This window comes from Lichenostomus cassidix, unplaced genomic scaffold (assembly GCF_008360975.1).
Source record: "Lichenostomus cassidix isolate B80296 unplaced genomic scaffold, HeHo_3.0 HiC_scaffold_33, whole genome shotgun sequence".
Taxonomy (NCBI): domain Eukaryota; kingdom Metazoa; phylum Chordata; class Aves; order Passeriformes; family Meliphagidae; genus Lichenostomus; species Lichenostomus cassidix.
Genome location: NW_028147632.1, coordinates 3582893 through 3594985, shown reverse-complemented (window position 1 = coordinate 3594985; position 12093 = coordinate 3582893). Strand labels below are relative to the sequence as shown.

Below are 12093 nucleotides of genomic sequence, written 5' to 3'. Positions count from 1 at the left end.
GGATTTAGGATCAGAATTTTGGATTTAGGATTTAGGATTTGGGATTTAGGATCACAACCAGGACACACTTCCTGCCACAAGCTCTGATTTATTTAGGGAAAATTCGGATTTTATTTAGGATTTTCTTCCCAAATCCCAAATTTTCACGAGGAGCAACTCCGTCCCGGGATCAGCCTGCGGAGAGAAACCCCAAAAATGGGAATGAAAACCCCAAAAATGGGAATTGAAACCCCAAAAATGGGAATTAAAACCCCAAAAATGGGAATTAAAACCCCAAAAACGGGAATTAAAATCCTAAAATGGGAATTAAAACCCCAAAAATGGGAATGAAAACCCCAAAAATGGGAATTAAAACCCTAAAATGGGAATTAAAACCCCAAAAATGGGAATGAAAACCCCAAAAATGGGAATTAAAACCCTAAAAAAGGAAATTAAAACCCCAAAAATGGAAATTAAAACCCTAAAAATGGGAATTAAAACCCTAAAAATGGGAATTAAAATACCAAAAATGGGAATTAAAACCCCAAAAATGGGAATTAAACCCCTAAAAATGGGAATTAAAACCCCAAAATTGGGAATTAAAACCCTAAAAAGGAATTAAAACCCCAAAAATGTGAATTAAAACCCCAAAAATGGGAATTAAAACCCTAAAATGGGAATTAAAACCCTAAAAAATGGGAATGAAAACCCTAAAAATGGGAATTAAAACCCTAAAAAAGGAAATTAAAACCCCAAAAATGGAAATTAAAACCCTAAAAATGGGAATTAAAACCCTAAAAATGGGAATTAAAATACCAAAAATGGGAATTAAAACCCCAAAAATGGGAATTAAACCCCTAAAAATGGGAATTAAAACCCCAAAATTGGGAATTAAAACCCCAAAAATGGGAATTAAAACCCTAAAAACGGGAATTGAAACCCTAAAAATGGGAATTAAAACCCTAAAAAATGGAATTAAAACCCTAAAAAGGAATTAAAACCCTAAAAATGGGAATTGAAATCCTAAAAACTGGAATTAAAACCCCAAAAATGGGAATTGAAACCCTAAAAAAGGAAATTAAAACCCCAAAAATGGGAATTAAAACCCCAAAAACGGGAATTAAAACCCCCAAAATGGGAATTAAAACCCCAAAATGGGAATTAAAACCCTAAAATGGGAATTGAAACCCATTTTTAGGATTTTTAGGATTTAGGATTTTTAGGGTTTTTAGGATTTTTAGGATTTTTAGGATTTAGGATTTTTAGGATTTAGGATTTTTAGGATTTTTAGGATTTTTAGGATTTAGGATTTTTAGGATTCAGGAATTTCAGGATTTCTAGGATTTAGGATTTTTAAGATTTAGGACTTTCAGGATTTAGGATTTTCAGGATTTATGATTTAGGATTTTTAGAATTTTTAGGATTTTTAGGATTTAGGATTTTTAGGATTTTTAGGATTTAGGATATTTAGGATTTTTAGGATTTGGGATTTTTAAGATTTAGGATTTTTAGGATTTAGGATTTTTAGGATTTTTAGGATTTAAGGATTTAGGATTTTTAGGATTTTTAGGCTTTAGGATATTTAGGTTTTTTAGGATTTACGATTTAGGATTTTTAGGATTTTTAGCATTTAAGATTTTTAGGATTTTTAGGATTTAGGATATTTAGGATTTAGTATTTAGGATTTTTAGGACTTTTAGGATTTTTAGGATTTTTAGGATTTTTAGGATTTTTTAGGATTTTTAGGATTTTTAGGTTTTGGGAATTTTAGGCTTTAGGATTCTTAGGATTTTTAGGATTTAGGATTTTTAGGGTATTTAGGTTTTAAGATTTTTAAGATCAGGATTTTTAGGATTTGTAGGATTTAGGATTTAGGATTTTTAGGACTTGCGATTTTTAGGATTTAGGATTTTTAGGCTTTAGGATTTTTAGGATTTTTAGGATTTTTAGGATTTAGGATTTTTAGGATTTAGGATTTTTAGGATTTTTAGGATTTTTAGGATTTAGGATATTTAGGATTTTTAGGATTTAGGATTTAGGATTTGGGATTTTTAGGATTTTTAGGATTTAAGATTTTTAGGATTTTTAGGATTTAGTATTTAGGATTTTTAGGACTTTTAGGATTTTTAGGATTTTTAGGATTTTTAGGATTTTTAGGATTTTTAGGATTTTTAGGATTTTTAGGCTTTAGGATTTTTAGGATTTTCAGGATTTAGGACTTTAGGTGATTAGAGTTTTAAGATTTTTAAGATTAGGATTTTTAGGATTTGTAGGATTTAGGCTTTAGGATTTTTAGGACTTTTAGGATTTTTAGGATTTAGGATTTTTAAGATTTAGTATTTAGGATTTCGGATTCAGGATCAGAATTTTGGATTTAAGATTTTTAGGATTTAGAATATTTAGGATTTTTAAGATTTAGGATTTTTAGAATTTTTAGGATTTTTAGGATTTAGGATTTTTGGGATCTTTAGGATTTAGGATTTGGGATTTTTAGGATTTAGGATTTTTAGGATTTAGGATATTTAGGATTTTTAGGATTTGGGATTTTTATGATTTGGGACTTTTAGGATTTAGGATTTTTAGGATCCAGATCTAAGAACAGGATTTTTAGGATTTGGGATGTTTAGGATTTTTAGGATTTTTAGGATTTTTAGGATTTTTAGGATTTAGGATTTTTAGGATTTTTAGGATTTGGGATTTATGATTTCAGATTTAGGATCAGGATTTGGGATTTGGGATTTCGGATCCGGATCAGGATTTGGGATCAGGATTTAGGATTTAGGATTTTTAGGATTTAGGATTTTTAGGATTTGCAATATTTAGGATTTTTAGGATTTTTAAGATTTATGATTTAGGATTTTTAGGACTTTTAGGATTTTCAGGCTTTAGGATTTTTAGGATTTTTAGGATTTAGGACTTTCAGGATTTAAGACTTTTCGGATTTTTAGGATTTAGGATATTTAGGATTTTTAGGATTTTTAGGATTTAGGACTTTTAGGATTTTTAGGATATTTAGGATTTTTAGGATTTTTAGGATTTGGGATATTTAGGATTTTTAGGATTTAGGATTTAGGATTTTTAGGATTTTTAGGATTTTCGGGATTTAGGATTTAGGATATTTAAGATTTTTAGGATTTAGGGCTTTTAGCATTTAGGATTTTTAGGATTTTTTTTATTTTTAATATTTAGGATTTCTAGGATTTAGGATTTAGGACATTTAGGACTTAGGATATTTAGGACATTTAGGATTTAGGATATTTAGGATTTTCTCACCCCTGGCTGTGTCTCTCCACACCAGCAGCCTCAGGATGATCCCAAACATTCCCAGGATTTAGGATTTAGGATATTTAGGATTTTTAGAATTTAGGATTTTTAGGATTTAGGATTTTTAGGATTTTTAGGATATTTAGGTTTTTTAGGATTTACGATTTAGGATTTTTAGGATTTTTAGGATTTTTAGCATTTAAGATTTTTAGGATTTTTAGGATTTAGGATATTTAGGATTTTTAGGATTTAGTATTTAGGATTTAGGAATTTTAGGATTTTTAGGATTTAGGATTTTTAGGATTTAGGATTTTTAGGATTTAGGATTTTCAGGATTTATGATTTAGGATTTTTAGGATTTGGGATTTTTAGGATTTTTAGGATTTTTAGGATTTAGGATATTTAGGATTTTTAGGATTTAGGATTTAGGATTTTTAGGATTTGGGATTTTTAGGATTTAAGATTTAGGATTTTTAGGATTTAGGATTTTTAGGATTTTTAGCATTTAGGATTTTTAGCATTTAGGATTTTTTTGATTTTTAGGATTTAGAATTTTTAGGATTTTTAGGCTCCAGTATTTTTAGGATTTAGGATTTTTAGGATATTTAGGATTTAGGATTCTTTTGGGATTTAGGATTTAGGATATTTAGGATTTTCTCACCCCTGGCTGTGTCTCTCCACACCAGCAGCCTCAGGATGATCCCAAAAATCCCCAGGACTAACCCCAAAGCCAGAGCAGCTCCAGCCAGAGCTTTGGGCAGCTGCTCGTCCAGCGTCGTGTCCGGAGGGACTGCGGGGAAAAATCCCAAATTCCAGAATAACCAGAATTCCCAGAAATTCAGAAATCCCAAAAGAAAAAATTCCAGAAAAAATCCCCCAAAAATAACCCTAAAAATCCGGAAAAAAATCCGAAAAAAACACCCCAAAAAATCCCAAAATGTTCCCAGAAATTACCCCCAAATATTCCCAAAATTCCCAAAATCCCAAATTCCCAGAAATCCAGAAATCCCAAAAGAAATCCCGAAAGAAAAAATCCCCGAAAAAATCGCCCAAAATCACCCCAAAAATCCCCCAAAATATCTGAAAAAATAGAAAAAAACCCCCAAAAATTTCCCTAAATATTCCCAGAAATTCCCCCAAAATCCCAAAATTCCCAAAATCCCAAATCCCAGAAATCCCCAAATCCCAAAAGAAAAAATGCCAGAAAAAATCGCCCAAAAATCACCCCAAAAATCCCAAAATTCACCCCAATAGTGTCCGGAGGGACTGCGGGGAAAAATCCCAAATTCCAGAATAATCAGAAATCCCAGAAATCCCAGAAATCCCCCCAAAAAAAATCCCGGAAAAAATCGCCCAGAAATCCCCGAAAAAATTGCCCAAAATCCCCATAAAATCCCCAAAGATCCCAAAAATAACCCCAAAATTCACCCCAATAGTGTCCGGAGGGACTGCGGGGAAAAATCCCAAATTCCAGAATTCCCAGAATTCCCAGAAATCCCAGAAATCCCCAAAGAAATCCCGAAAGAAAAAATCCCAGAAAAATCGCCCAAAAATCACCCCAAAAATCTGAAAAAATACCAAAAAAATTTCCCAAAATATTCCCAGAAAATTCCCAGAAATCCTCCCCAAAATTCCAAAATTCCCCAAAATCCCAAAATTCAAAAAAATCCCAAAATTCCCAAAATCCCAAATTCCCAGAAATCCCAAAAGAAAAAATTCAGAAAATCCCAGAAAAAATCCCCCAAAAATACAAAAAACCCCCAAAAATTCCCAGAAATCCCCCCAAGATTCCCAAAAAACCGAAAATTCAAAAAAATCCCAAAATTCCCAAATCCCAGAAATCCCGAAATCCCAACAGAAAAAATTCCAGAAAAAAATAAAAATTTCCCAAAAATCCCAGAAAAAATCCCAAAAATGGCCCAAAATAACCCTAAAATTTCCCAAAAAAATTTAAAAAAAAATCCGAAAAAATAGCAAAAAAACCCCCAAAATATTCCCAGAAAATTCTCCCCAAAATTCCCAAAATCCCAAATCCCAGAAATCCTGAAATCTCAAATAAAAAAATTCCAGAAAAAAATCTCAGAAAAAATGGCCCAAAAATAACCCCAAAAATCCCCAAAAATCACCCCAAAATTCCCCAAATTCACCCCAAGAGTGTCCGGAGGGACTGCGGGGAAAAATCCCAAATTCCAGAATTCCCAAAAATCCAGAAATCCCAGAAATCCCAAAAGAAATCCCAAAAGGAAAAATTCCAGAAAAAATCCCGGAAAAAATCGCCCAAAAATAAAAAAAAAATCCGAAAAAAAAACCCCAAAACCCAAAAAAAAGCCACAAAAAATTCCCCAAAATTATCCAAATCCCAAAATTCCCAAAATCCCAAATTCCCAGAAATCCCAAAAGAAAAATTCCCGGAAAAAATCGTCCAAAAATCACCCCAAAAATCCCCCAAAATATCTCAAAAAATAGAAAAACAAAAACCCAAAAATTTCCCTAAATATTCCCAGAAATTCCCCGCAAATCCCAAAATTCCCAAAATCCCAGAAATCCCAAAATCCCAAAAGAAATCCCGAAAGAAAAAATCCCCGAAAAAATCGCCCCAAAATTACCCCAAAATCCGAAAAAATACCCAAAAAACCCCACCAAAAATCCCCCAAAATATTCCCAGAAATTCCCCCCAAAAATTCCCAAAATTCCCAATATCCCAAATCCCAGAAATCCCAAAATCCCAAAAGAAAAAATCCCGGAAAAAATCCCCCAAAAATAACCCTAAAAATTCCCACAAAAATACGAAAAAATACAAAAAAACCACCCAAAATATCCCAAAATATTCCCAGAAAACTCCCAGAAATCCCCCCAAAATTCCAAAATTCCCCAAAATCCCAAAATTCAAAAAAATCCCAAAATTCCCAAAATCCCAAATTCCCAGAAATCCCAAAAGAAAAAATTCCAGAAAAAATCTCAGAAAAAATGGCCCAAAAATCGCCCCAAAAATAACCCCAAAAATCCCCAAATTCACCCCAATAGTGTCCGGAGGAACTGCGGGGAAAAATCCCAAATTCCAGAATTCCCAGAAATCCCAGAAATCCCAGAAATCGCAAAAGAAAAAATCCCGGAAAAAATCGTCCAAAAATAACCCCAAAAATCCCCCAAAATCGCCCAAAAATCACCCCAAAAATCCCAAAATTCACCCCAATAGTGTCGGGAGGGACTGTGGAAAAAATCCCAAATTCCAGAATTCCCAAAAATCCAGAATTCCCCCCAAAAAAATCCCAGAAAAAATCCCCCAAAAAATCCCCCAAAAAATCCCCCAAAAAATTGCCCAAAATCCAAAAAAAATCCCCATAAAATCCCCAAAGATCCCAAAAATAACCCCAAAATTCACCCCAATAGTGTCCGGAGGGACTGCGGGGAAAAATCCCAAATCCCAGAATTCCCAAAAATCCAGAATTCACCCCAAAAAAATCCCAGAAAAAATCCCCCAAAAATAACTCCCAAAATCCCCAAAAATAATCCCAAAAATCCCCAAATTCACCCCAACAGTGTCCCAAAATATTCCCAGAAAATTCCCAGAAATCCCCCCAAAATTCCCAAAATCCCAAATCCCAGAAATCCCGAAATCCCCAAAAGAAATCCCGAAAGAAAAAATCCCAGAAAAAATCGCCCAGAAATTCCCGAAAAAATTGCCCAAAATCCCCCAAAATAATCCCAAAATCACCCCAAAAATCCCCCAAAATATCTCAAAAATTAGGAAAAAAACCCCCAAGAAATTCCCTAAATATTCCCAGAAATTCCCACCAAATATTCCCAAAATTCCCAAAATTCCAAATTCCCAGAAATCCAGAAATCCCAAAAGAAATCCGAAAGAAAAGATCCCAGAAAAAATCGCCAGAAAATGACCCCAAAAATCCCCAAAAAATCGACAAAAGTACCAAAAAAATTTCCCAAAATAGTCGCAGAAAATTCCCAGAAATCCCCCCCAAATATTCCCAAAATTCCCAATATCCCAAATTCCCAGAAATCCCAAAAGAAATCCCAAAAGAAAAAATCCCGGAAAAAATCGCCCAAAAATCACCCCAAAAATCCCCCAAAATATCTCAAAAAATAGGAAAAAAACCCCCAAGAAATTCCCTAAATATTCCCAGAAATTCCCCGCAAAAATTCCCAAAATTCCCAAAATCCCAAATTCCCAGAAATCCAGAAATCCCAAAAGAAATCCCGAAAGAAAAAATCCCGGAAAAAATCGCCCAAAAATCACCCCAAAAAATCCGAAAAAATACAAAAAAAAGCCACAAAAAATCCCCAAAATATTCCCAGAAAATTCCCAGAAATCCTCCCCAAATTTCCCAAAATCCCAAAATTCCCAAAATCCCAGAAATCCCCAAAGAAATCCCGAAAGAAAAAATCCCGGAAAAAATCGCCCCCAAAATTACCCCAAAATCCGAAAAAATACCCAAAAAAGCCACAAAAAATCCCCCAAAATATTCCCAGAAATCCTCCCCAAAATTCCCAAAATTCCCAAATCCCAAAAGAAAAAATCCCCCCAAAAATAGCCCAAAAATCACCGCAAAAAATCCGGAAAAATCCCCCAAAAAATCCCAAAATATTCCCAGAAAATTCCCCAAAAATCCCCAAAAATCCCCAAATTCCCAGAAATCCCAAAATTCCCAAAATCCCAGAAACACAGAAATCCCAAAAGAAAAATTCTCGGAAAAAATCACCCCAATATAACCCAAAAAATCCCCCAAAATCACCCAAAAATCACCCCAAAAATCCCAAAATTCACCCCAACAGTGTCCCAAAATATTCCCAGAAAATTCCCAGAAATCTCCCCCAAATTTCCCAAAATCCCAAATCCCAGAAATCCAGAAATCCCCAAAGAAATCCCGAAAGAAAAAATCCCGGAAAAAATCGCCAAAAAATCACCCCAAAAATCCGAAAAAAATCCGAAAAAATACCAAAGAAATTTCCCAAAATAGTCCCAGAAAATTCCCAGAAATCCTCCCCAAATTTCCCAAAATCCCAAAATTCCCAAATTCCCAGAAATCCCAAAAGAAACCCGAAAATAAAAAATTCTGGAAAAAATCGCCCAAAAATAACCCCAAAAATCCCCAAAAAACAACAAAAAAATCCCCCTAAAATCCTAAAAAATACAAAAAAATCCACCAAAAATCACAAAATATCCCCAAAAAATACCAAAAAAACTCCCAAAAATCCCAAAAAATCCCTAAAAATTCTCCAAAAAAAAAAAAATCCCAAAACCCCCCCAAAAAACTCCCAAAAATGCCTCTCAAAATCCCCCAAAAATTTAAAAAAAATTCGCAAAAAAATCCCCAAAAATAAAAAAAACCCGAATAATCCACAAAAATAAAAACAAAACCCCAAAAATCCCCAAAAAGCCCCAAAAAGCCCCAAAAAATCCCCAAAAAATAAAAAAAATCCCAATAAAGTCCAAAAAAATCCCTGAAAAATCCCAAAATAATCCCCCAAAAAATCCCCAAAAGATCCCCAAAAATCTCAAAAAATCCCCAAAAAACCCCAAAAATTCCCCAAAACCCCCAATAAAATCCCCAAAATCCCAAAATTCCCAAAACCCCCATAAACCCCAAAAATCCCAAATCTAACCCCCCAAAATCCCCAAAATCCCCCAACCCCAATCCCCAAAATCCCCAAAAACCCAAAATCCCCAAAAATCCCAACCCCCAAACCCCCAAAATCCCCTCAAAAACCCCAAAATCCCAAGAACAAAATCCCCAAAATCAACCCAAAATCCCAAAATAATCCCCAAAATCCCCAATAGCCAAACCCAAAATCCCCAAATAACCCCAAAATCCTAAAAAATCCCAAAACCCAAAACCCCCAAAACCCCCAAAACCCCCCAAACTCACCCCAAAAAGCCAGCACGGATCGATTCAAGCTGTGCGATTTCACTTCACATCCATAAACCTCTCCGAGTTTGGGAATGATGGGAATTTTGGAAAACCTCATGAAGGTGAGATCGGCTCGAGGGATGAAAGGACTGCGGAAGGTTCCGGAAGGTTCCGGAATTGCCGAGTGCAGCCAGGAAATCTCCACATCCGGAGGGAAAATGTTTTCCGCCAGGCAGAGCAGGGAGTTCGGCTCGCCCAGCCTGGCCGGGAAAAGAGGCAAAAGGGACACTGCCGGCGGGGCTGGGGAGAAAAATTGGGAGTTTTTGGGAGTTTTGGGAATTTTTGGGGATTTTTTTAGGGTTTTTTTGGGAATTTTTTGGGATTTTTTTAGGGTTTTTTTGGGGATTTTTTGGGATTTTTTGGGGTTTTTTTTGTGAATTTTTTGTGGTTTTTTGCGAATTTTTGGGGATTTTTTTGATAATTTTTGGGGAATTTTTGGGAATTTTTTTGATTTTTGCAATTTTTGGAGAATTTTTGGGAATTTTTGGGAATTTTTGGGATTTTTTGGGATTTTTTTGGAATTTTTGGTTTTTTGGGATTTTTTGGGATTTTTTTGGAATTTTTTTTGGAAATTTTGGGATTTTTTGGAATTTTTTGGGATTTTTTGGGAATTTTTTTGGATTTTTGGAGAATTTTTGGGAATTTTTTGGAAATTTTTGGGAATTTTTTTAAATTTTTGGAATTTTTTGGGGATTTTTTGGAATTTTTTGGTGATTTTTTGGTGAATTTTTGGTGAATTTTTTCGGAATTTTTGGAATTTTTTTTGGAATTTTTGGGAATTTTTGGGGATTTTTTCTCAATTTTTGGGGATTTTTTGGGGATTTTTTGGGAATTTTTGGGGATTTTTTGGGGAATTTTTTTGAATTTTTTGATGATTTTTGGGGATTTTGGATTTTTGGATTTTTGGGAATTTTTTGGGATTTTTTTCGGAATTTTTTGGGAATTTTTCGGGAAATTTTTCCAACTTTTGGGCAATTTTTGGGCAATTTTTGGCGAATTTTTTTGGAATTTTTTCAGAATTTTTCGGGAAATTTTTCGAATTTTTTGGGAATTTTTGGGGATTTTTTGGGGGATTTTTTCCGGAATTTTTGAGAATTTTTGAGAAATTTTTTTCGATTTTTTGGGAATTTTTTGGGAAATTTTTCGGGAATTTTGGATGGAATTTTTGGGTGAATTTTGGGTGAATTTTGGGTGAATTTTGGGGAATTTTGCCGAGGCGAATCTCCCTGCTTTGGGTCGATGTCGGGGAAGGAAAGGAGTGCTTTGGGTTCCGGAAGGTTCCGGAATTGCCGAGTGCAGCCAGGAAATCTCCACAGCCGGAGGGAAAATGTTTTCCGCCAGGCAGAGCAGGGAGTTCGGCTCGCCCAGCCTGGCCGGGAAAAGAGGCAAAAGGGACACTGCCGGCGGGGCTGGGGAGAAAAATTGGGATTTTTTGGGGATTTTTTGGGAATTTTTGGGGATTTTTTTGGGGATTTTTGGGAATTTTTTGGGATTTTTTGCGAATTTTTTGGGATTTTTTTTGTAATTTTTGCAATTTTTTTGGGGATTTTTTGCGAATTTTTTGGAGAATTTTTAGGAAAATTTTGGGGATTTTTTTGGGATTTCTTAAAATTTTTTGGAGAGTTTTTTGGGAATTTTTTGGTAATTTTTGGGGAATTTTTTGCAAATTTTTGCAATTTTTAATTTTGGAAATTTTGGGGAATTTTGAATTTTTGGAATTTTTTGAGGATTTTGAATTTGGAATTTTTGAATTTTTTAATTTGCAATTTTTGGGGAATTTTTTCAGAATTTTTCGGGAAATTTTTCGAATTTTTGGGGAATTTTTGGGAATTTTTGGGGGATTTTTTCCGGAATTTTTGAGAATTTTTGGGCAATTTTTTTCGATTTTTTCGGGAATTTTTGGGGGATTTTTCGGGAATTTTTGATGGAATTTTTGGGTGAATTTTGGGTGAATTTTGGGTGAATTTTGGGGAATTTTGCCGAGGCGAATCTCCCTGCTTTGGGTCGATGTCGGGGAAGGAAAGGAGTGCTTTGGGTTCCGGAAGGTTCCGGAATTGCCGAGTGCAGCCAGGAAATCTCCACAGCCGGAGGGAAAATGTTTTCCGCCAGGCAGAGCAGGGAGTTCGGCTCGCCCAGCCTGGCCGGGAAAAGAGGCAAAAGGGACACTGCCGGCGGGGCTGGGGAGAAAAATTGGGAATTTTTGGGGATTTTTTGGGAATTTTTGGGATTTTTTTGGGATTTTTTGGGGATTTTTGGGGATTTTTTTGGGAATTTTTGGGGATTTTTTGCGAATTTTTTGGAATTTTTTGGGAATTTTTTGCACATTTTTTGGGAATTTTTTGCAATTTTTTGCAAATTTTTTGGGGAATTTTTGGGGATTTTTGGGAATTTTTTGCGAATTTTTTGCAATTTTTGCGAATTTTTTTGCCCATTTTTTTGGGATTTTTGGGATTTTTTGGGGATTTTTTTGGGAAATTTTTCAATTTTTTGGGGGCAATTTTGGCGAATTTTTGGAATTTTTCAGAATTTTTCGGGAAATTTTTCGAATTTTTTGGGATTTTTTTGAAATTTTAGGGAATTTTTCTGAGGTGAAATCCCCGAATTTTGGGTGAATTTTTCCGCCAGGCAGAGCAGGGAGTTCGGCTCGCCCAGCCTGGCCGGGAAAAGAGGCAAAAGGGACACTGCCGGCGGGGCTGGGGAGAAAAATTGGGATTTTGGGGATTTTGGGAATTTTTGGGATTTTTTTAGGGTTTTTTTTAGGGTTTTTTTGAGGATTTTTGGCGATTTTTTTGGATTTTTTTGGGATTTTTGGGGATTTTGGTAATTTTTGGATTTTGGGGAATTTTGAATTTTGGGAATTTTTTATTTTTACATTTTTTGGGGATTTTTGGGATTTTTTGGGGATTTTTTGGGATTTTTTGCC

At 34.7% G+C, this 12093-nt stretch overlaps 1 protein-coding gene across 1 annotated transcript; it reads right to left on the bottom strand.

Moving 5' to 3' along the window:
- Positions 1 to 68: 68 nt before the first annotated feature.
- Positions 69 to 9426, bottom strand: LOC146421549 (HLA class II histocompatibility antigen, DQ alpha 2 chain-like; the record flags this gene model as incomplete). The annotated part of the gene is made up of 3 exons (XM_085047167.1): positions 69 to 174; positions 3905 to 4033; positions 9129 to 9426. Coding segments are annotated over 3 exons (432 nt in total), but the record flags the coding sequence as incomplete, so codon positions are not given.
- Between the last annotated feature and the right edge of the window lie 2667 nt (positions 9427 to 12093).